Below are 24,577 nucleotides of genomic sequence, written 5' to 3' on the forward strand. Positions count from 1 at the left end.
TGCTATTTCTTGTTTTCCTTTGTATTAGTGTGCTATGTAGCTGTTTGTGCTTGTATAAGATCTGCAGTTACAGCTCAAAGTCTCGAACCCAAAGAGATATAAAAGTTAAGGCTCAGCCACACCTTCCTAAAACACTTCGTTCAAATCAGTATGTGGGGGCCATTTCATAACACCACCCAAACATATACGCAAAGAAAGAAGTATGGCGTTATTTCCCTGTCAAATGTCGAGAGCGCATTATTGTAGCGCGAAAGTACATTGATATAGTGCGCGAGCGTGAATCTCTCTGCTCGCGCGCGGAATAAAATACGCGATCGCAAATCTCTCTCTGCTCGCACGCGGAATGTAATGTGCGAGCGCGAATCTCCCGGCTCGTGCGCGAGAACTCTGCGTGCGCTCTCAGATACGCTGCTCTTGTTAGAATCTTTTGTCTGGGCTCACTCAGAGAATATGCCTGCACTTAAAACGTGTCCAGTGCAATCGCGAATCTCTCCTCTTCGCTTAAACTAAGCCTGTATGTGCACAGACTGTGTTCCGTGCGCTCGCAAGAAGAGAAATACTCTTCTTTACGGGTTCTCTTTGCTCTTGGCATAACCGGCAACAACCAATCAGAAATAGGCTTCAACGACTGACCAATGAAAACACGACATCGTACATTAAATCTTATATTGAACCCCACATGGAATCAGAATCACTTGAGTTCAGTGACTTTAATAAAGATGAGTGAGATGGATCCGCAGAATCGACGATATTTTTGTTTTTATGTAAAATAGGCCTACGTCAAATATATCTTAGAAATGTCTGGGAAGAGGGCGATTGGATTATTTTACATATTAACCTAGACTACTCTAGCCTATATGCACAGCCACTTTGTTCACATTACAGGTGCCATGCCCATTTGAAAGTGAGATTTTTGAGCCAAATGGATTTAAATGCAGATTCCAAAAGGCAAAAATTATTAAAATCTGAACAAAATGCCCCCTAATAGATATAATATAAGAATATATAATGTAATTATAGATAAGGGGGCAAAATGCCCCAGTAAAATTATGCTATATCTAACTGCATCAAACACAAATGCAACAGAATAAAACTAATTTAAAATACTGACTACTAAATTAATGAAATCCATTTTGTTGGGAAAATGTTACTGCAATTTGTGAGTTAAGTTACCTTTCACCTCAAAAGTTGGCATACATTTCTAAATAATCCACTGGCAGTGGCAGAACTAGACTTTTATTCATGGTGTGGCCAAGGCTGCTTTAGGGGGTCCAGAGACCGTGAATATCATGTGTTATACTTATTTGTTTTCATTGTTTTGACCAATGTAACCTTAAATATGTAACAATAAATAAGCACCCACAACAGTAGATATCAGTGAAATTTCACAATTCTCAGCCTAATAATATAAATGTAAAACATTATTGAATACAAGTGAACAATTGAAGTTGCAGGACACAGTGATTTAGGTACAGAAATTAAATAATCAAACATAATAACATTGCATAATCGTTTTAAGTGCAGGCATATTCTCTGAGTGAGCGCAGAGAAAATTCTAACAAGAGCAGCGTATCTGAGAGCGCACGCAGAGTTCTCGCGCACGAGCAGAGAGATTCGCGCTCACACATTACATTCCGCTCGCGAGCAGAGAGATTTGCGCTCGCGCATTATATTCCGCGCGCGAGCAGAGAGATTCGCGCTCGCGCACTATATTAATGTACTTTCGCGCTACAATAATGCGCTCTCGACATTTGACAGGAAAATAACGCCATAAAGAAGGTGTAACTTTTATTCGCTGAAGTATTGTTGCCTCTATGTCGTGGAGGCGCTGTGTTTTTCGTTGCGAAAGCCAAACTACTTAGTTTGGCCTTACAAAAGAGGGCACAATTAGAAAACAGTGGCTAAGCTCTTTTAACCGAAAACCACGTAAACACACTGCATTAAACCAAATACACAAAATAATGTTCTTTTTAGAACCATCATATGACCCTTTTGTTGTTAATCAAACAACAAAAGACAACGAGAAAATCACTTTTGCAGCCGATACAAACAACTACGCGGTTAGAGCTTGCACAACTAGTCGATAAAATTGATAACGAAAATCAACAACGATACTTATTATCGATTAGTCAGGTCTGCCACCAATTTCCACCAGTCGCGCCACATTATAGCACTGAATAACGCATTTTATTGGCAAAAATGTGCATCTAAAAATAGTGACGTGAAATTGAGGGAGCTGCTGTGGGAAAGATACGTGATCCAAACGCCCAAAATATGAGAACTCTTTATTTAAAGCTGCAGCCGAAAACATTAGCGTTTAACATACCGTCATGGGCTTTGAGAAGCATTTCTGATTATCACCACCAATAGAAACCGTGATTATTTCCATGTTACAAAATATTTCCATTTCAAATAAATGCTCTTTATTTAAATGTACCATTCATCCTGAAAAAAGGCATTGTGCTTTCCTCAAAAATATATAGAGAGATCCGTATGAGGATTATATGCAGCATGGCCCAAAAATGTTTTTAAAAAGCTCTGGAATATAAAAGAAAACGTGCTTGTTAGCATGACCCCGGAGAAATGATTGACACACAAATCTATGCGGTACCTATTTCTGAATTCCCCCTTTAGATGATCTAGCCATCCATTAAAATGCAAACACATGAAACTGGGTATACATGACAAGGCAGGCAGCTTCTTGCTGACACAGCTCCTGTGGAGGATATATATCGGGCTAATAAACCGAGTATTAAAATGTTGACTGAGGAATGACTGTGAATCTTAAGAGAGTCTAAGGCCACGCCCCCTGGCCTGTCATCATCCAGTCCCAGAGCAGATTTGCATTGTCACCAGGGCAACACCGTGATGCCTGAGCCGCCACTTCCTGAATCAAAGTGCAATTCCAACAATCAAACCCAGCAGCCATTGACAGTGCAGACACTTTTTACCACTAGTCTTGCCTCAATATGGTGTCTTGATGAATAAAATAAAAAGATAGTGAGAAGAACCAGTAGCGATCTCTGAAATACAGAGAGCAGTGCCACAACACAGCCAAGATCTGAAAAAAGGTTGAAATGGCTTAGATCATCATACAGATGCAAAGAGAATTATTACAGTGCTTATTATTTAGATTATTATTTATTAGTGCTTATTATTATTATTATACAGTGCTTGTACTGTATAATAATATTATTATACTATAATATTATATATACTATAATATATGGGGGGGGGGGGCACAGACTAATTATAGTTATATAAAGTATAATATTACTTTATATAACTAATAAAGTTATTCACTGTCAAAGTGACGCAAAAAATGAATGGAAGTCAATGGGATGCTAACCAAGCCATCACCTGCTGTTAGCATCCCATTGACTCCCATTCATTTTTCGATGGGAAGCGATGGTTTACAGATCACAATGCAAACAGGAGAAGCCTCGGGTTACCGCTCGTCACGATCACAGATGAACACATCCAGGATCAACACGGTTCACGTAGCACAGGGGAAGAGTGAATTAATTTACATTTAACCAGTTTAATATGGAGAGGCACTGAAATGTAGACCTTCGTTTATGCGTTTTTGACCTACACTGTAACCGTAACATGACGTGAGAACAGTTAGTTATTTAGCTTTGTATGTTAGCAGGGACTCAATTGACTTTAAGGGACTTTAATCCTAACTTAATGAGAGTTTGACAACCAGAAAATCATCTCAGGCATCCCAGGAATGAGTGTTACAGCACCTCAGGAACATAGTTTTAGAAACACCAGACTGACGAGAGCTTTGGTTTTTCCCATGTTTATCTATGGCGCTGAAAACTAAAGATGTCAGAGTTACCATCAGTGCAACTGATTCTCCACTGCCATTGGCTTATCTGCGTTCGAGGGGAGGGGCTTACCGATAGGTCAGTTGGAGTATAATTTAAACTTAAACCACTTACATCGTCTTTTAAAAGCGACCCGTATCCGATATTTGCATTTACACTATACACTGGCGAAACAGCCCAAAACGCTTTGACCTGGTAAAGGAAGTAAAACAATCGCAATATGCAATGGACGCCATGGATGCAGAAATTATTATTCAGTTTTGCTTTCTTTAAAGGTCAGCAAAACAATTGCTCTTGTGAAGCAAAAAAAAAAAAGAGGAAAGCCCTTGATTGCAGTTCGTGTCTACCTGAGTTGACGTCATTTGCCTACATCCCTTTTTCAATGACGTACAACTGACGTACGACGTCGCATTTACTAGGGAATATCTGATTTGACCGCTTACATGGCAGATGCAAATGCACGTATCCGAATCATATCCGATTTATTACCACATATGAGTGAGGCCTGAATCCGATCTGAGGATATCGTAATTCAAGTGGTTTTTTCCCCGTTTATACAGTCATGTGATATCCAACCCGTGCCACGTGAGAGGGAAAAATCTGAATTGGGTCACTTGAACCATGCAATGTAAATGGGGCATTTTATTTGGTCCGTGCGTTTGTCTTAAAGGGACAGCAGCCTAATGCACCCGCAGCTGTTTGTGTCGCCAATGTCGAGAAACTTTTGGAGAGAACTTTTGGAGAAAAAGACCTGTAGCTTTAACAAAGATTAAATAAATTAACTATATTAGATTTATTTCATTTATACTGTAAACACTTATTTTACATTTGATTATTCAATTTCTGTACCTGAATATGGTGAGATTTACCAGAAAAATCTTCTATTGTATTTATCTATGCTTGTAATTTATTTATTATTTTCTACACTGTCCCAACATTTGTACATAAAAGAGACATGGATGGAAACTCAACTAATGTTAAAAATCACCAAAACATTAGTCAGCACATCTTATCCATTTATGCCTCACACCTACTTGAAAATCGTTGTGGGAGAAAGCAGTAGTAAAACAATGAGGTACAAATAGCCTACGAAAGCCATGACAATTATAAGGAACAAAATCACAATGGGTTTGACATTTTGTGAGAGCCGGCACTTCACTGAAACAAATATACAAGGGAAAACCACTGAAAAATGTCTTTGTCAGAGGCACTAAATATATTTTACCATGATCCGATCATTGCCTGTGAGTTCTCAATTCATCAGCTACTGGTAGGGAAGGGCAAAACATTAATTTTGAAACAAAAGTGTAGATTTTCATTTCGGTTGAATATGTTCAGTACGCCTAGGCTCAGTAGTAAAACTATCCGTTCTGTAAGATCAAAACTGAAGCTATGACTCAACATGTCAGACACTCCAGAGAGGGAAAATCCTCAATCCAATACAAAAGGAAACATCCCCAGAATGCCTGCTCGGGAAATGCTGGCTTCAAAGCAAGAAAAATAACAGTAAATCCCTGTCAGAAAGCCTGAGAGCAGTCTAAACAAAGTCATGCACCTGGATATTAAGATTAAGACTAAATGAAGATGACACACTGACTAAAGGCAAAAATATAAAACACAGTAGATGAAAATGCATGAAATACATATTATCCAGGTAAACAGAGGAAATCAACAGTGTTGGTGCTGATTATAACCTTACCTGCACTGCCTAATGTTTTGTAGAACCGGTACTCCAAATGAAGCTGTGGGGCCCTCGATTTCACAGGTTCCTTTAGGAGTGTCAGACAACAAAAATTAATTAAAACCCTTTTTGATAACATTAAGTTAATTTAAAATTAGGTTTGTATCAACATTTTTAATATTTCGAATTAACATTTCGATTCCGATTATTGATTAATGTGATTTTAAACTTTTCAACTACAAGACGATACAACAGAGATCTATTAAGAGAAACGGTTATGAATCAGTGCATCGATTTATGATTCAGATCGCCAATGTCACATGATTTCAGAAGTTTGACACGTGATCCGAATCATGAATCGATTCATTACCGTTCAAATCTTTATTTGAGGTTTGAACACAAACCAGGAAGAGAAGACAATGCTGAATAAAGTCGTAGTTTTTGTGCTTTTTGGACTAAAATGTATTTTGGATGCTTCAAGAGATTCTAATTAACCCACTGATGTCTCATATGGACTACTTTGATGATGTTTTTATTCCCTTTCTGGACATGGACAGTATAGTGTGCATACACTTGCATACGCTCTCAGACTAAATATAAAATATCTTAAACTGTGTTCTGAAGATGAACGGAGGTCTTACGGGTGTGGAACGACATTAGGGAGAGTCATATTAACATCCATATAAAAAAACATCCATATTAAACCCTAGGGCTCGTGATGACACATTGATGTCTTGACACAAAACGAGCTCTTTGTGTAAGAAACCGAACAGTATTTATATCAGTTTTTACCTCAAATACACCACTTTGTCCAACAGCCTTGAGCACGCGGTCTGTACATGATCTGGCGTAGTGGTACGGACCTCACATAGGATATGGTGTATTTGAGGTAAAAGTTTATATAATTACTGTTTGTTTTCTCGCACAAACTGATCAATTTGTGTCTTAAAGGTGCACTATGTAGTATTTTTGCAGTAAAATATCCAAAAACCACTAGGCCAGTGTTATATATTTTGTTCAGCTGAGTACTTACAATATCCCAAATGTCTCCAACTATTTGTAAATTGTGAGAAAATTGCCATTTTAACTAAGGACAGGGACGTTTCAGCATTGCGTTTGAGGGAGTCTCCTGTCAATTGCGTCATATCTGCGCTAGCCTCGGTTTCGGCTTTTATTTGGCAGGAGCGCTTTACTCTTAGCAGTGTGAACAAGTGAACGCACGGAGTAACGTCATAACATCATTTAAAAACACTTAAATGTATCTAATATGATAAACAGAGCTGCTTTACCTCATAATCATAACCGGAAGAGCGGATCAGTGCAGGCGCCTGGCAAATTTGTCCCGTCCCGTCATAATAAAATTCCCGGTATTCGCGAGGCGGGTATTTGTTTAACAATCGCTCCAGCAGCTGTGCTCAGCTCCACAACACTCGGTCCTGCTCTGCTTTAGACTACAGTAACGTTAATAACCGCATGCATGAACGTGATTTCTGCCCGAGTCCTATTTTCCACCGGCTGTGATGAGAAGAACACATGTCCCAAGATACTGCGCTCAAACTTTGCGTCATCAAACTATGCATTTGTTTTGAATAGGCGCCCTTCAGTGGATGGAAAGTTGCATAGTGCACCTTTAAGAGATGGATTTGTCTGTGCATGTTTTTTTCTCATAGATTTTGTTACCCATTCACATGCATTATACGACTGACAGACTGCAGCAGTTTAAGTTAAAAATCTTAATTTGTGTTCTACTGAAGAAACAAAGGTCAACTATCTTGGATGCCCTGGGGGTAAGAAGATAAAGATCACATTTTCATTTTTTGGTTGTCATTTTCAACTATCCCTAACAGTTGAGAGAAAAAAAGTGCATCCGTATATTGGATGCGTGCATTCACTCTTAAAATGACAGCAGCCTAATATTTCTGCTGCTGTCTGTCATTAATTTTAAAGAAGACACTCACTGCTCTTGACTGCATATGTTTTGTAACGTTCATAAAGATTAATCTACAAATATTTCACATTTGATTTTAATTTGTCAGGCATGTAATCAGCTAAAGTCAAAAGTAGGCAAAACCTGATCAATCCTAATTATTCATATAAAAATATATATTAAATTAATAAAAAAAATCTTACCATTGCAATACACTTTTGCACTGTTAAATTAAATTGAGTATTTAATAACCATAATATATTATAATACAATATATTGTATATTAAAGGTTTGTTGTTATTATATTGTTTTTATATATAATAAAGCAGCATTATTATTATCATTAACAACAATTATTATTATTTTATTTTACAGAACAACAGCAAAATTACAATCCTAAAATGTATGGTGGTCTTAATTGCCTTACTTTCAAGCGTTAAACCATTGAGCTTTTATTGTGTCAGAAACCCGCAGGAAGACCTTAACGCTTCTCTTTATTGACAACAGATTTATAAACAATTCTCATGATGATGAATTCATCATTATGAATTCAGGAAGATCGTTGGCGAATGTTGCGTTCTCAAATGCAAATTATAAGTGACTAAAACACACACAACACTTGCAGAAAAGCATTAACTGAAAATGAAAAAAGTGCTGTGCTTTACTCTGAAACATGCAGCACGTCAGAGTATTTACTAATATAATTACATCCCAACCTTGCGATTTGATGATCTCACTAAGCCATATCACATTCTCACAACCATGTTTTGTCAGATTGAATAAAAAAAAACGCAGATTTTCACTCGCATTTGGAGTTTTGAACCCTGGCTAACATGCCATGGGTGTATTAGAAAACATAACATTTTGCATTTTATGCATTATTATTGTTTATGGCCATATCGCCATTTTCAAATGATAATGCGGTAACTAGTACAGTACATGGTATTCAGCTGCAATTAAATGTTTTGCAAAAAGACAGAAGTAAGTTAGTTTGTACCTAAATGTTTGTTTTGTTTTTTGTTTTTGTTTTTTTTTTGGGGGGGGGGGGGGGGGGGGGTGACGGACATTAATTTCCACACATCTGAGGAACGTATTCAAGTTTCTGGTCCTAAACTGTTAGTCAAAATACATTATGCTTTCTTGCTTATAACATGACTGAACAATTCAACCTTCAGCTTTTGATTCCAGGTCTGCTTCACCTGATATAAATGGTTGGTAGAAAATAATAAAAATAAAATGTACTTACCAACTTTATTGCAACGTACTCATTGGTATAGAGATTCTTTCCTACAAAAATGAAACAAACAAAGGGTGAGCAACTGCAATTAGATTGTTCTAACATGTATGCAACAATATGGACTTTCTGCCTATACTAATATTTTTAATGATTAAAATTCCACCTTTATTAGATACATGATCTACATGACCCAGGTTGGTTTTGAACTCAGGTCCCATTAGGACAACAGCTAGAACAATTATGAGATTATCGGTTAATGGTTGATAACCAGAAGTGGTAGTTCCCTTTTATGTCAGTTCCAAAATCTACCACTTTTGTTGTCAATTCTTTAGGTAAATTCAAAGAGGGTTTGCTAATTCTTTTAGAAAAAAATCCAAGGCACATCTTCCAGTCAAAATAAAGGTAAAAAAGTGACACAATAGAAACATTAAAAATGGCTAAAACACTGCAAACCCAAGCATTTTGACCTTCAGCCTTCCTCAGAATGTGTGAATAAAAGCTTGTTTGGACTAGAAGTAGTGCCTTGGATTTCCCCCCCTAAAAGTATATGTTTGAAACTCAACCAAAGAGCACCTTCTGAGATTACTTCACAAGGTCACCCCAGCAACTTGCTTGAAGAGTTTACTAATTGTCAGCAATTTTTTACATCTGTTTGTTTGACCCTCCCAACCAGTTCATCTCAACCAATGGTGTGATTTCTGGCCAGAGATATCGGATTGTTTAACTAATAGATCAGGGAGTTCTAGGAATCCTCTTTGAAAACATTCATTTTGCAATTCAATTTGTTGACACAAATGACACACTTCAGATTTAAGGACGTTTCACATGACCCAAGTCAAAGCTCCCCAATGAATTGACTAATGATGGTAACCCAGGAAACGCCAAAGCTCCTGAGATCAACTCCTGCTCGGCACCTCTGAGCAAAGAACTTCACACTAGGTTTCTCCGTGGAGACTTTTGTGAACAAATAAGCAGAGGTGGACAGTAACAAAGTACATTTACGAGTACTGTACTTAAGTACTTTTTTAGTATCTGTACATTACTTGAGTATAATTTTTTTCACTCCATGTGAAAGACAAATATCATACTTTTTACTCTACATTTCTATCAAGATCCTGAAAGTCGAATGTCGTTTCCGTAGCAGCTTTGAAAGTCAGTGGATGATTTTTTTTCTTCTTTAAAATATCTTCTTTTAGGTTTTTTTTGCAGAAAGCCTTTCAGGAATGACTCTTATATGGTCACGTGAAGTTCAATGATTTCCCAGCATTTTTTAAACAGATTTATAGTTTATAGCAAAATGGAAGACAATGGATGTCAAAATGCTCATTTTGTCGAGTATTTATATAAAGTTGATTATGTCTTAAGTGAAGGTAACAGTTGGAGAATATCAGATGTGTATCAGTGTATTGGATCCGTGCATTCGGCCTTAAAGTGACAGCAGCTTTGTAAAGAGCTTTGTAGCTTTTATAAAAAGTATTTAAATGAATTTAAGTTAGTTGTATGCTAGTTAGTCGGATGGAGCTTCCCTGACTGGATTAATCCACCATGATGGCATAATGTGCATTTATACAACAATAATAAAATAATGTGTTGACAAAAAAAAGTAAATTTACTTTTGATACTTAAGTACTGTAAAAATCTGTTTATAAAACTTTCACTTGTAACGGAGCAATATTTGACTAGTAGTACTTTTACTCTTAAAATGTGTACTTTGTCCGCCTCTGCAAATAAGACACTAATGGCTTTCCTTACCAAGCTTCAGCTCTCCAAAGTTGCCACAGCCAATCTTCTTGCCAACTCTGAAGTTTGGCCCCACCATGAGGACCCCAGAGGATGCAGAGCTGGAGGGCCGCGAGTGCCCGCTGCGCCCCTGGGCCACTTTACTGCTCCTCACCGGCCTCTCACCCTCCTTCTCTCTGGGGTGATCCATGACTGCGGCGCCGGAGGCACAGAGATCCAGATGAACCAGGCCGGAGCCCAAAGCAGACAGCTCAGGCCAAAAGAAAACTCATGGGACGACGGCTGTTGGCACCGCTGCCGCTGAACCATTCACTGCTGCCAGAACACTGAGGAGAGGAAACATTCAGTATGAGTATATTAGAGCATCACTACACCTCTGAAACAATTCAAATGTGTAATCAGTACATTCATTAAATACTGAACATGCAAGTTCACAAAAGTATACATGGAAATATTTCACTCTGAATGCTAAAATTCAACAAAAACAAACTTTCAATTCCACGTTACCTCCACTGCTATTCACCACTGCTACTGTAAAGTCATAGCGCCGCAGCTGAAGAAATTATATTTTACCAAGGGGCATTAGGATAAACATGCTTGAGTTTCATTTCATCAAGGGGTGGAATAATCGGTCATCTATAGATTAAAAAAAATCTGCAAATCTTCTTTCTAATCATGCAAACAGCAAATTTGTTACACATGATGTTTGAGCTTCAGCGAGAACCACTGAGGTTCATTCTCGTGTTACGCATCACATCTAAGCTTCAGCGAGAACCAATGAGGTTCATTCTCATGTTACGCATCACATCTGAGCTTCAGCGAGAACCAATGAGGTTCATTCTCGTGTTACGCATCACATCTGAGCTTCAGCGAAAACCAATGAGGTTCATTCTCATGTTACGCAGCACGTTTGAGCTTCAGCGAGAACCAATGAGGTTCATTCTCGTGTTACGCATCACATCTGAGCTTCAGCGAGAACCACTGAGGTTCATTCTCGTGTTACGCAGCACGTTTGAGCTTCAACGAGAACCAATGAGGTTCATTCTTGTTTTACGCAGCACGTTTGAGCTTCAGCGAGAACCACTGAGGTTCATTCTCGTGTTACGCAGCACGTTTGAGCTTCAACGAGAACCAATGAGGTTCATTCTTGTTTTACGCAGCACGTTTGAGCTTCAGCGAGAACCAATGAGGTTCATTCTTGTGTTACGCATCACATCTGAGCTTCAGCGAGAACCAATGAGGTTCATTCTTGTGTTACGCATCACATCTGAGCTTCAGCGAGAACCAATGAGGTTCATTCTTGTTTTACGCATCACATCTGAGCTTCAGCGAGAACCAATGAGGTTCATTCTCGTGTTACGCATCACATTTGAGCTTCATCAAGAACCAATGAGGTTCATTCTCGTGTTACGCAGCACGTTTGAGCTTCATCAAGAACCAATGAGGTTCATTCTCGTGTTACGTAGCACGTTTGAGCTTCAGTAAGAACCAATGAGGTTCATTCTCGTGTTACGCAGCACGTTTGAGCTTCAGCGAGAACCAATGAGGTTCATTCTCGTGTTACGCATGACGTTTGAGCTTCAGCGAGAACCAATGAGGTTCATTCTTGTTTTACGCATCACATCTGAGCTTCAGCGAGAACCAATGAGGTTCATTCTTGTTTTACGCATCACATCTGAGCTTCAGCGAGAACCAATGAGGTTCATTCTCGTGTTACGCATCACATTTGAGCTTCAGCCAGAACCACTGAGGTTCATTCTTGTGTTACGCATCACATTTGAGCTTCAGCCAGAACCACTGAGGTTCATTCTCGTGTTACGCAGCACGTTTGAGCTTCAGCGAGAACCAATGAGGTTCATTCTCGTGTTACGCAGCACGTTTGAGCTTCAGCGAGAACCAATGAGGTTCATTCTCGTGTTACGCATGACGTTTGAGCTTCAGCGAGAACCAATGAGGTTCATTCTTGTTTTACGCATCACATCTGAGCTTCAGCGAGAACCAATGAGGTTCATTCTCGTGTTACGCAGCACGTTTGAGCTTCAGCAAGAACCAATGAGGTTCATTCTTGTGTTACGCATCACATTTGAGCTTCAGCGAGAACCAATGAGGTTCTTTCTCGTGTTACGAGATTGTGCCAATAAAATTGTGCCAAGATTGTGTTAATAATAATTGCAGTATTAGTAACTAACTTGGACTGTACTCATTCAACTGATTATTACTAGGGACAAACATTTCGCCCAAAACAGCTGTTTCACGGCCAAAATTAGTGACTGAAACAGACGTTTACCTAGAGCTTCTCTGACGCCGCATTCTGACTGTGTCCAGTGTCTTTTCGGACGCAAAACATGGATAAGCAACAACAGTGAAACATGTCAGATGCGTGGACACTACATCTGGATTGACAAAGTGATATCATTTATTAAATCTAAAATCTGTGCGGTTTTCTGTTGATTAACGAAGAAAGGTTCATTAAACATCTGTAGCATGCCGGACATCCAATAATCACAAAAAAACGTTGTTACTTTTAATATGAAACAAAGCCTCAACTTTGTAAATTTAGTTATGAAATGTAAATAATAAATGATTTAATAATACTATGTATACATATGTTGATTATGTTTATATTAAACATTAGGTATTTTAACAGTGTTCAAAAAACCATACTTGCTTTTGATACTTTCAACTAAACCAATTATTATTGCCTCAATGTGTATTTTAAGTCATTTTAAAGGCTACTGGTTATTCATGTCTAATTTTATTACACCAAAAATAAATGACCTGATTACTCAATTAATTAATCATCAAAATAATCTACCAATTATTTATTTACCAAAATAATCATACAGAGTTTATTTATTCAATTACCAAAATGTATTTTTTGGTTCTGAGCTAAACCTCAATGAGGGACTTTCCAGCAAATGCAGTGGTTTTTGTTATGCATGCATGCAGAGCGCATGATGTTGGTGTTTTCATCAATGTGGGCATGCAGGTCTGTGCACGGATGACAGATACAGGTCACTTACAAACTTAAAAACATCTGAGAAACAACAAAAATCAGAAGTCACTAATGAGAGTGTACAAGCAAGAGCAGCTTTGAGTTTCGAATGCATAAAACCCAACACAAAACAAGACACGGCAAGAATAAGACCTACCAAGAAGCCTAATTTTTAAAAATATATATATTTTCTATGAATAAAGCACAGGTAAAGGCCTAAACAAACAGAGTGAAGTGCTTTTAACTGACCTATAGCACATACAGATCTATGGCTCCTCATGTCAACTGCATGCATCTCCGCCATGAGATAAACAATAGACATTGAAATTAAACAAAAGACAAGCACATAAGTGTGCATGTGTTTTGACGTATTTCTAATGCTCACACACAGCATCATTATTGGTGATTATCAGTGATGCAGCACTAATGCAATATGCTGTATCCATTAGAAGACTCATCTCAAATCATTAACCTTTTGAAAAGAGATTAGCTCAGGAGGAAGCCGGGCATCAGGGAGGGATTCCTATTGTGACAACCAGTGAGGAAATGCTTCCCTGAATCCCTGAGTAAGACACTGTGCTATATGGGTAAAATCTGCAATATCTAAACTCAAAAGCAATGGTTGAGTCAGAATCAGTGAATACAGAAACATATAGATTCTTTTAAGGCCCGTTCACACTAAGAACAATACTAAAATGACAAAAAAAGATATACTTTTATTAGCGTCCGCACCAACAGACGGTAACTTTCGTTTTTATAAGCGTGGTCTGCTTTTATGTCGCCTGATGCTTTAAGGTCAGTTCACGATAACTAACGATATAATAATAAACACAACATTTTAATAATCGTTCTTATTCTATAAGAATAGAGAAGTCCACTAAGGGTGCCAATCATTATCAGCCAATAATAGCTTCATATAGTTTGATTACTGGTCTCTATAAAGGCCGATCAGAGGACGCAAAACTCACGACGCAATTTTATATTGCGCAGCTGAAACTGGAGTCTACTGTTGCTAAACTGTACAAAGTGCTTGATAATACAAAGAGCTATTAAAACAGCGTCCAGCCGCTAAACTGAAGCTGTTCCCCAAGTGGCTTTCTGTAATGTTCTCATTAAAATTTTATGTAGCCTATAGGGGTGACTCCGAATAGTCGAAGATTCGATGCATTGATATGCGGAGCCGGATTCGACCCTCGATCTCACGGTCAAATCTTTGCGGTTGTTATGAAACGAGGAGCATACCATTTTGGCAATATGAGGGTGGTCAATATTTTAAAGACGTGGCGTTGAGCTTCCTGTCCGGTGTGCAACCCCTTTAAGGGCGCACACTGAAATTTGAACACATTCGACACACCGGTGGCGGCATTCTGCACCTGTCCGCGGTGACTCAGGTGTGTGTTAGAGGCTAAGAATGAGTTTAGCATTGATATATTTTCACTCGCTGAACACGGAGTGTTAGTTTCTCAGCTCGTCTGACGACATACCATAAACTCTAGTGTGAAGGCGCACAACTCGCCATCGCTTTGCTTAGTGCGTTCCTCACAAACACACGCCCGCGCCAGAGAGTATTACATACCACGCAGTATCATCGCACAACATGTTAACAATATTCTTTGTTGTATTTTCCTGTCAAAATACCAGATTTCATTTAGAATTATTCAGCTTTTAAGAACAAGCAGAAGATATGCCGTTTGTTTCCAGGTAGTGGGTGGAGCTAATGTGCAAACGGCAATCTCATTGGCTGACACTCATCTCTTCCGGTCCCCGTTTTGATTTCAGAAAATCAGTTCAAGCGAATGCTGTCAACATGATTAATATTGATGAACTCAGCAGCTTATCAATCCAACCACCAGTCCAAAGTTCAGTTAAATGGCAAATATGCATTCATGCATGGTTACCAACAGTTTTAGTTCTAATCATAATATCATACCATGGGGCTAATGCTTGATTGACTGATGTTAAGAGCGTATGTTCAGATATTTATATAAATAAGATATAAATAAAAGTAAAATATAAGAAAGTATATCAGTCTGGCGACTAAACTTAAAAATGTACTGGCCAATAACGATTATAGTGCCACGGTGTGCGTAGAGGGTTGTGATTAGTTTTCTGTCGATGAATGTATCGCTCAACAGTCTAATAAAACACATCATATATTAAAGTGTCTTTGGTGTTTCTATTATTTCTACAAAATAAAACAGAAATCAAGGGTAACACAAGTATGATATCACGTTCGTGTCCTGGTTAAAATAGCTTATTTCTCTGGATTTAAACATTCTTGGAAACATTTGGGATAATGCAAGTACAAAAATCAACAAAATATATTAAATAAAATTTGTAGTAATGGATATGTCAATCCAAAAATCTTACATATTGTGCCTTTAATCAGACCTCTCCTCAGAGAAGACAAAAGTCTTCAATAAAAAATAGTAAAGATAATAATAAACAGAAAAAATAAGTAAAGATAAAAACGTTAAGTATTATACAAGACCTGTATCCTTATGTTTAATCTAATAAAATAAACAAAAACAGAAAGTAAATAAATAAATAAAGCCGTCTCACGACATTGAATGAGCTTCTCCTCCTGCGGGCCCTCAGTGCTCAATGTTCAGTCCCATAACAGGAAGGAGGAACACGATATTTCACAAATCACCTGCCAGCTGTCTATATCGCAACTATATTTAACTGATTTCTTGATAATCAATCGAGCTAATATTATCGATCCATATCACATCCAAACAGCGAGCAGAGACATTCAGTTATTCATTTCTGTCGCTAATATGTGTCGTGATGCGGACCTATTGTTCAAACACTGATACAGATCACAACCTCAATCGATCAGTAACATTGCCGTTAATTATAAACGGGATTACCGGCCAGCTAACCAATGTAAACTAATGGAGCTAACAGCCTGACAAACACCTTTAGCTTGTTAGCTATAGCAGCCTTATTTCTTTCACTCACTTCCACGATGAACTTCGCCACAGGCTTCAGGGGGGGATGAATACTGAGATACCAGCGTCCGTGGATTATATGACGCCTTTTCTGAATAAAATCAGTGTTGATATCCCGCTACCCGCTTTTCCTCCTTTCTTTAGTGTTCCTGCAAGTAACGTGAACCTTTCGCTGTCGCCAATGACTTCCGCTCTCGGACTCTGAGGAGATTTCAAAATAAAAGTCCCATCCCTGCGCTCGCTGGGATCATTCCTGTCAGACAGTACATTTTGTAATGTTTAAACAACTGATTTGCCAGTGTTGTCCTTTCTATAAAAAGGGTGTATCAGACCTTCAAAAATATGCTGTGGTCAAGCTCAGGCAATTAAGTTTAATTAAATAAAGCTTCATTATTTACACTGACTGTGGCAACGAACAGGATGTAACATGATGGATCAAGGATGTCATGATCAAGAAATCATCGATCATCTTTTTGTTTATTTAGATTTTTTTTACACCGTGGCAATGTCATTTTGAAAATATAGTTTCTGCACGATGTTTGTACATTTGTCTGACAGGATGAGATAAAATGATAGAAAGACAAACCAATGTGAAAAAACAGTACATAATTAATAAAATCTGTTGCTAAATAGCCCCCCCCCCCCCCCCCCATAATAATTCTTATTTAGGACATGTATTTCGCTAATTAAAGGGATATTACAAAAGACTACAAGGATGAAAATGATAAATACAGCTGGATCCATTAATATGATTTCTGAATATTTTAAATATTATGAATATAATTGTAGTTTTAATCCAATGTATTAAGAATGGATCATCATATATATATATATATATATATATATATATATATATATATATATATATATATATATATATATATATACACATATATATGTGTGTGTGTGTGTGTGTGTGTGTGTGTGTGTGTGTGTGTGTGTGTGTGTGTGTGTGTGTGTGTGTGTGTTGTTTGTCTGTTTGTTTGTTTTTGTTTTTTTAATCATCAAAATGAACTATACAACAGGACCAACTAAGCAAAAAAGCGTCACAGAAGAATTAATTAGGCCTTATGTGTATATGTAAGTTTAGAACACATAAGATTATATATTATTTGTATTATTATTATTATTATTATTATTATTATTATTATTATTATTATTATTATTATTATTATTATTATTAAGATATTTTTGTGATCTGTGCTGTTTGCGTTAAAATGTAATTGTATATTGTGGTATTCCTCCAATAAAAACAGCGATTCAAGTGATTCAAGATTTATTCACTTCATTGTAAAATAAAACATATTAATAATGAATTAATTTCAATTAAATGTAATTAAATTAACATCTATTTTAATCAACATTTAATCATGCATATGAACTAGAGCAACAAATTCTGATAAACTAGGATGAGGAACACGTAAACTGTCATACCCTTTTTACAATCTCATCTATGATCTCTTTATCAGCAGCACTGTAGTTAAAATCACTGGAGACATTAAATGAAGAGACCCAGACCTTACAAACTTTTATTGGTGATTTATTTAGGCTAAAAGTTATAATGTAGCACCTCCTGGTGGATTTGTTTTACATATTAAGAAATAGCGCATATGCACTCACCTAAAGGATTATTAGGAACACCATACTAATACTGTGTTTGATCCCCTTTCGCCTTCAGAACTAATTCTACGTGGCATTGATTCAACAAGGTGCTGAAAGCATTCTTTAGAAATGTTGGCCCATATTGATAGGATTGCATCTTGCAGTTGATGGAGATTTGTGGGATGCACATCCAGGGCACGAAGCTCCCATTCCACCACATCCCAAAGATGCTCTATTGGGTTGAGATCTGGTGACTGTGGCGGCCATTTTAGTACAGTGAACTCATTGTCATGTTCAAAAAACCAATTTGAAATGATTGGAGCTTTGTGACATGGTGCATTATCCTGCTGGAAGTAGCCATCACAGGATGGGTACATGGTGCTCATAAAGGGATGGACATGGTCAGAAATAATGCTCAGGTAGGCCGTGGCATTTAAACAATGCCCAATTGGCACTAAGGGGCCTAAAGTTTGCCAAGAAAACATCCCCCACACCATTACACCACCACCACCAGCCTGCACAGTGGTACCAAGGCATGATGGATCCATGTTCTCATTCTGTTTATGCCAAATCTGACTCTACCATCTGAATGCCTCAACAGAAATCGAGACTCATCAGACCAGGCAACATTTTTCCAGTCTTCAATTGTAGCCTCTTTTTCCTATTTGTAGTGGAGATGAGTGGTACCCGGTGGGGTCTTCTGCTGTTGTAGCCCATCCGCCTCAAGGTTGTGCGTGTTGTGGCTTCACAAATGCTTTGCTGCATACCTCATTTGTAACGTGTGGTTATTTCAGCGCTGGGAGAAATGTAAAACATGGAGTGAACCCCAGTGTGCTGCGGCACTTACAGAGACTTCCACCATCAGCTCTGTTTTCTGTTCAGAAAAGCTTTTAACTGTTATGTGTTGGTTGATTGTTTGTATTATTCAATATTTTTACTTGTTAATAATTTTTTTGTTATTATTTTTTGTGGTCTTGACCAGGACCACACCCCTAAATGCATTGAAGCAACTGTCATGTGATTGGTTGATTAGATTTTTACATTGATAAGAAATTGAACAGGTGTTCCTAATCCTAAGGTGAAAATAAACAGTTCAATATACATATCAAAATCTAAAATGTAATGAACCATTTGGTTATTTTATGTATTTTACATCTATTTGCTATATGTGATTTATGCTATATTGATTTTACTAAGCTGTCAAGTCTAGTGTCATCTATAAAACTGACTTTTTGTTAGTCAAACACTTTTTCATTCCGTATACAATTGCGTTTCAAAAGCCTCTCTTACATATATGGGCACGGCTTTTTTCCATAAATGGCAGGGCAAGGTTTTCATGTGTATTGTTATGATTTATTACATTATTAATTGCAAAAATAGCTTTATTTTTAATTGCTACATGCAATATTTATTTACCATACACAATGCCTTATACACATTATTGCTTTTTCATGTATTGTTTTGTTTCATATAAAATGAAATTTTTCTGAAAATGAATGTGCTGTTTAATAGCAGGTTCTATTGTGCCTCCAACATTGAAATTATTAATTTATCACTTAAAATTTAGAGTTTAAAAAAACAACCACATTTTGATGCAATGCAAACACCTTTTAGGGGTATGTTACACAACAGCGCATGATTTTCCTTTGCGTTTTTCACTTACAGGCGACAACCTTGTATCTAATTTACAAAAAAAAAACTTTACAAAAAAAAAAGGCTACATACTAAACACGTCCATTAGAAGCACCCCTTCAGCAGCGGTAAAAAAATTTTGTAGAGGCTAATTTAACATAATACAAAGTATAGTGTTATAAATATAAATACATTTTTGTTATTAAAAAATATTTATGATTCTGATGACTTAAAACGCATCACAGTCTGTGAAAACACCCTTACAGCAGCGTTAACTACACTGTAAGTGTTAACTACAGTGTAAAAAAATATTTTTTTAAAAGTTCACTGGTTGCCTTAACATTTTTAGTTCATTTAAATAAAAAATTTGAGTTAATACAATGAATATTTTTTGAGATTTGACAACCTTTATTAAAAGATTAAAAGATTTTGTAAGCATATTGGGTAATTGTGTGTTTTATTTTTGATGACGCAGTGAAACATGCCAAATAGTGCTATTATCATGATTTATCAATTTTTTTAATGTGGTTTAGATACAGTAATATTTTGAGTTTCTATTTTTAAACACATTTCCTTCATTGTATCAACTCAAATTTTTAATTTCAATAAACTCAAAATTTTAAGGCAAACAGGTAACTTACTTTTTTAAGTTAAACCAATTTTTTTTTATTTTATTTTTTTATTTTTTTTACAGTGTAGTTATTTTAAACCGGTTATGCATCAATCATCATAGTCTGTCTCATGTTAAATGACACCGAAGAGAATATCCTCCTCTCAGTCTACAGAGGGCGATGTTGCTCTTATTATCACTAAGTAAAGTTACTGTACAACTCTCAAATATTATGTTTATCCTTAGTACTGTAAAAATCGCATTATAATGTGAGCAGTATTTACTCAGCTCAGACGATACAAGTATATAACACCGTACAAGTGTAAGTACTAAAATATTCCTCTTTGAACCTGAAAGGGTTAACCCGTGTAATTGGATCAATGGGCATAATGCGGAGCCCCAGCATCTAATTTCATCCGTGAAGACTCCTCACACACGCTGCTTTCTTTGGCTGGGATAAACCTTATGAGTTACTGTTGACGATGGGCCTGTTTTCTAAAAACAACCTGTTGGAAGTGTTTCCCCATGATCCTGCCTCCTGGTAAATGTTTATGGGAGATATTATTTCGCCGCTTGGTTGCCATGGCAGAAAGGGAAGGTGTCTGAGCGAGCGGTGTCAACTTTTCTTCACATGGCGCTTTTCTCGCTCTGAACGCAGTCTGAATGCAAATGTGCCGGGGATAAACAGCTTTACATCGCAGTGAGGAACTCCGGGAGACTTTTTGACGACGTGGGACATCGAGTGCATAACTGGATAGGTCCAGAAACAACAACGAGTAAGTGGATTTCGATATTTGAATGGGTCACTGTGGCGATTAAGACATGAACCACGTCTGTGAAGGGTTTCATGTGTCCAGAATATAAAGATAAAGTTTTGTAACGTGTTTATCTTGCGGGAAATGTGTTGTGTGCCAGTCGAAGTTCGTCCAACATCCGTTTCCTTTGACACGACAGTCATTCAAATGCCTTGAAATTTGATGAGGCTTCACCCTTTTGCTGTTTGAAGAAAGTGGCTAATGTCTACAAACTGCTGATATTAACTGTAATGTTATTAAAATGACTGTCTCTTTAAATATGGGCACATTGGGCCTGTTGGTGGTTTTAGAAATAGTAAATAACGTTAAACTCTTAAAGCACCCGTTTCATTAGTTTAATTTCTCTACTAACAGTTTCCAGACAAACGGGAGAAGCTAGTATTTTATATATTCTCGTCGTAAATAGGGTTAAATAATATTTTCACTTCCCTCCCCATTTTTTAACATCACGTGTGTATGCTGTCACTTAACATCTCTTAATACAATTAAAAACAATTTTCATTATAAAAACCGTTTTAAAGGCACAATATGTAAGATTTTTGGATTCAAATATACAAAAACCACTAGAATGTTATTGCATTGACTTGTGTACTTGCATTATCCCAAATGTTTCCAAGAATGTTTAAATCCAGAGAAATAAGCAATTTTAACCAGGACACGAACGTGATATCATACCTGTGTGACCCTTGATTTCTGTTTTATTTTGTAGAAATAATAGAAACACCAAAGACACTTTAATATATGATGTGTTTTATTAGACCGTTGAGCGATACATTCATCGACAGAAAACTAATAATTTTTCTACAGCTCAACACAGTTAGTCTTATTGTTTAAATCAGGCTTTATTGATTTACCGCGAGTACCATGTTTTACCATATTTTATATCGCTCTCTTACTGCAGTGTGAACAAGTGTCTCAGTAATGCCGAGCAAAAACACTGAGTTGCATTATAACATAACGTGTATAAGTTTAACACACTGAAAAGTGTGTAAAATGATACAACATCACTGCGTTCCCCCCCACACACGAGCAGACGAATAAAAGCCCCACCAAATCAAGTCATCAGGATACGCCTGTGTTTTGAATAAGTGACTTTTAGCAGGAAAAATGACATTGTGACCTTTAATCAATACATAATTAAAAAAATCTGGGGCAAGGTTAAAATGATACATTGAAAAGTAGCAAAATAAATATGAAAAGTTTTCATGTGACATAACGAAAAGCTGTAATTGTTAGTTTTGATAAAAATCAACCCATTGGACAAAAAAGTGAGGCTTCAAAATCTGGCCAAAAAATGTTTATTATTATCACAACTGTTGTTGTTGAGAACTCAAATATCCAAAATGACAAAAAAAAATTATTAAGGCAGCTCAAGCGCTTAAATGTTAAGGCCAAATTTACATTACAACGAAGAATGTACTAAAAGTGGAAAAGTTTTTCGTTTGTGTTTTTCATGGACAGACTACATACAATGGTGATGATCCCCGTTCACGCGAATCTGCGAAAATGACTAAAAACACTATTCTACTGCCAGGCCAGAAGATGGCGATGGCGATGCCACTTTGTAAAGAGCTCCTAGTGACTGAAAACGTAACACGCATGACATCACCGCCTTTTGTAGTTTACACAGAGACGACAACAGTTGCTTTAAAAAAAAGAAAAAAGTGTCAGGTTTGAAAAGTGTTGTTTGTGTAGCAATCATTTATTTTCACAATAAACATTGACATTTTTTCCCCACTAATTGTTAATTGATTAGATCATCATAGTTTTTTTTATCGATTACATAATTTAAAAATGTTTGGGGCAAGGTTAAAATTATCATTTGAAAAGTAGCTAAATAAATGCTAAAGGTATGGAAAAAAAAGTTTCCATCTTCATATAACGAAAAAGTGTGTGTGTACTGCAAAAAAATTATTAAAAAAACAAAATATTAATATGCTTTTCTTACTTTAGTATTTTTTCTTGTTTCCAGTTCAAATATCAAAATAATCTTAAATCAAGATGCATCTGCTAGATGGCTTAAATTAAGTTGTGTTTTCAGGAATAACACAAAATAAAATCAGGTGCGTTTTTGCTTAAAAAATAGCTGCCGGTTGGCTAAGAAAAGTCTTTAAAATTATTTTTCTTACCCCACTGTCAGATCGTTTTTGTAAAAACACCAAGTAGGAAAATTTGGTTTTAATAAAAAATAAATAAAATAGAAACCATCTCTTTGGACATGAAAGTGGGACTTCAAAAGTTGAAGAAACACCCAAAAACTACAATTTCGTTCTGAATGGCTAATCTTTTATTTACATAATTTTGGATTTGTGGCCGTGTTTGTGCTGGCAGTGTCGAACAGGATCAAGGTTCAGGAGAAATCGTTTGTTTTGTCTTCTCAGATTGCAGATGAACAGGAATGGCCTGTTAGGATTTTTTTCTAGATATTTCAGCTACTACTTCTCCTTTTGAAACAAATCCTTGTTTTATTCATAATGTATTTCAGATGAAGGGCCTGACAGGTTGATTGTGGCTTCCATGAGGAACGATTACGGCAAAAGTATCTGCAAAATGTCCAAGAGCAGTAACAGTTAAATCAGAGATTAGACTGAGTTTAGTTACTGTGCAGGTTTGAATGAGGGCCAAGGGCTTCACGCTCTTTAGTAATTAGGGTTCTGCGCTTTTATGCAAAATGATCCGTAAGTGCTCGGGATCCGATTCAGCTTTCTTCCTGTTCCATGTTTTCTTATGCCTATATATATTTTTTGTTGTATTTTATTGCTCTATTCAATCCTTTCATTGATGCCCACTAATCTTAAAGGAATAGTTCACCCAAAAAATGAAAAATCAAGGCCTGGTATTCTCACTGTGAAGTTCTTCACTTAGGCGATACTGTTCTCTATTTAGGTGGAAATGCCGTCACACCAGTTCGGTTTACATTGGGGACTTTATTATATCACTAACCCTCAAGCCATTCTAGGTGTATAAGACTTTCTTCTTTCAGTCAAGCAGAATCTAAGTTATATTAAGAAATAATATCCTGGCTCTTTCCAGGCTACCTTTGTAATGGAATTGAATAGTGCCTGAGTTTTTGAAGGTCTAAGAAGCGCATCCTAGAGCAGCACGATTAATTGTTAATTAATTTTCTGTTATCCGGGAGTGACGTGCTGCCAAAATGGCAACGGTCGGGTTTGAGGCTTCAAACCTGCTCTTCAGAAACCTACAGGTGATGTCACAGACACTAGTTCCTAGGGCTGTGCAATATTGAAGAAAAATGCAATACCTTGTTAAATAATGTGATATTCGATATGCGATACAATATTGCAATTAGTGTGTAAAATCTTTTAAATTACATTTTAAAAAAAACTGAGAATGATACCATTTATGTGCTTCACATTCTTTCTGGGAAAAGAAAGCATCGCTGCAACTTCTGAAAGTGACTTTTAGCAGTGTTTTAGCAAAAAAATAATGTCACAAATCTGACAATATAAGTTTAACATCAATGTAAACAAACAAAAAATGTAATTGCAAATGTAAAGCAAAACTGAACTGAAGGGATCACACACTTTCAG

General features: G+C 36.9%; 2 protein-coding genes across 9 annotated transcripts in view; one reads left to right on the forward strand and one right to left on the reverse strand.

Annotated features, from left to right (window-relative positions):
* csnk1g1 (casein kinase 1, gamma 1) overlaps positions 1 to 16,553 on the reverse strand; it is a 66,567-nt gene extending 50,014 nt beyond the window's left edge. For all 4 annotated transcript variants that reach the window (XM_067454413.1, XM_067454361.1, XM_067454279.1 and 1 more), the window contains exons 1-4: positions 16,378 to 16,553; positions 10,431 to 10,744; positions 8,688 to 8,728; positions 5,533 to 5,602 (exon numbers count right to left, since the gene is read on the reverse strand). In XM_067454413.1, coding sequence (XP_067310514.1) covers positions 5,533 to 5,602; positions 8,688 to 8,728; positions 10,431 to 10,608 — 289 coding nt within the window. In that variant the 5' untranslated portion in view covers positions 10,609 to 10,744; positions 16,378 to 16,553. The remainder of the gene's footprint in view (positions 1 to 5,532; positions 5,603 to 8,687; positions 8,729 to 10,430; positions 10,745 to 16,377) is intronic.
* A 4,055-nt stretch (positions 16,554 to 20,608) lies between these two features.
* Positions 20,609 to 24,577, forward strand: part of pacsin3 (protein kinase C and casein kinase substrate in neurons 3) — a 64,169-nt gene continuing 60,200 nt past the window's right edge. For 3 of the 5 annotated variants that reach the window (XM_067454502.1, XM_067454788.1, XM_067454619.1), the window contains exon 1: positions 20,611 to 20,987. The gene's annotated coding sequence lies outside the window, so the exon portion shown is untranslated. Of the gene's footprint in view, positions 20,988 to 24,577 lie in introns of all 5 variants that reach the window. The other 2 variants (XM_067454740.1, XM_067454679.1) reach the window with 2 other exon arrangements.

The sequence above is a fragment of the Pseudorasbora parva genome, chromosome 1 (assembly GCF_024679245.1).
Source record: "Pseudorasbora parva isolate DD20220531a chromosome 1, ASM2467924v1, whole genome shotgun sequence".
Classification (NCBI taxonomy): domain Eukaryota; kingdom Metazoa; phylum Chordata; class Actinopteri; order Cypriniformes; family Gobionidae; genus Pseudorasbora; species Pseudorasbora parva.